At 52.3% G+C, this 1,142-nt stretch overlaps 1 protein-coding gene across 1 annotated transcript; it reads left to right on the top strand.

Moving 5' to 3' along the window:
• Positions 1-142: 142 nt before the first annotated feature.
• On the top strand, positions 143-1,026 carry EMH_0088060 (uncharacterized protein; the record flags this gene model as incomplete). The annotated part of the gene is made up of 4 exons (XM_013501235.1): positions 143-230; positions 364-442; positions 522-550; positions 965-1,026. The coding sequence occupies 4 exons, from the start codon at positions 143-145 to the stop codon at positions 1,024-1,026; spliced, it is 258 nt and encodes an 85-aa protein (XP_013356689.1).
• Positions 1,027-1,142: the final 116 nt, after the last annotated feature.

Below are 1,142 nucleotides of genomic sequence, written 5' to 3'. Positions count from 1 at the left end.
GTAATGAACATGGTGAGAGTGGCGGAGTATGCTTCGAAGCGCAGTCACTGATTCGACTGCCTACAAACCCTCAACAAATAAAAATGCGCATCTGTGCCAGTTTAATATATCCAAAGCGCGTTTACAGTCATTAGAACTTCCCATGTTAATGGAGAACGAATCCAAGGCGCAAAGAGCTTCGCGGGAGCAGCGGGGACGGATAGGGAATGCAAACGCAATCTGCCTTCATGGTGCGTACTAAATTATTTTAGGGTGTGCAACGATCTTCAACCAGAAGTGTGCTTACTCGTAGTTAACGGCCGCCCTTACGGTGTCGGGTGCAGTTGTCAGTGCTTTAAATGCCGTTTTCCAGGGCTGATTCAGGTCGTTCGTTGGATACGGAGTTAGACTGGATGTATCACCAGGCATGTGTTGCGCTTGAAATGAGTAATGCACACAGAAGGTAGGCCTGGATCTGCTTAGTGGTAGACCCATCCCACTTTCCGAATTTCTTTCGAAGCCTGCGGGTGTGCACTGCTCAGGCTTGGCGTGCATATCGGAGGGCCACCGGGTGAGGCAAAGTGGCGAAGGGTATGGGTGAGGAAATCCGAGGGACGGTTGGGCGCAGGCACTGACGCATGCATAAAAGCAGCATACGGGTTGCGTCGTTTATGCGATTGACAATCTCGTACAGCAGTGCTTTGACTTCGGCCATGGCGATAAACCTAGAAACTGTCGCGCTCGTAATATTCCTAGTAGTCTGCCTAAGCAGCGACACTCACGGTTCATAGTTCCTGAGCGGGCGTTTCTTACTTCCGTACTCGTTTCTGACGACAGGTGCATCTTATGGGCAAGGGCTCCGGAACACACCCACGACGTGCGGGGAACCGCCGACCGCTTTGCACTCGGGTTACCGTTTTGGCGTGTCAACGGAACGCATATCAGCCTCTTTCGTTCATGCGGTATTCGATTTTACGGCGTGCAGGACTGTTGCCAAACATCCTTGACACTAACGTGGCTATGGGCATTGGTAGCGACCGCCTCTGACTGCATGTTGACTGCAGGGCATATGCGCTACCGAGTGCAATAAGCGCTCAGCCGAGCTTTGGATGAGACGCTAATGCACTTGAGCGTGCTGCCGAGAGCCTACGGGGCTTTTGGAG

Source organism: Eimeria mitis, genomic scaffold, assembly GCF_000499745.2.
Source record: "Eimeria mitis Houghton genomic scaffold, Emh_scaff6549, whole genome shotgun sequence".
NCBI classification, from domain to species: Eukaryota; Apicomplexa; class Conoidasida; order Eucoccidiorida; family Eimeriidae; genus Eimeria; species Eimeria mitis.
The sequence above is the reverse complement of the archived record's forward strand: the minus strand, read 5'-3'. Positions and strand labels throughout refer to the sequence as shown.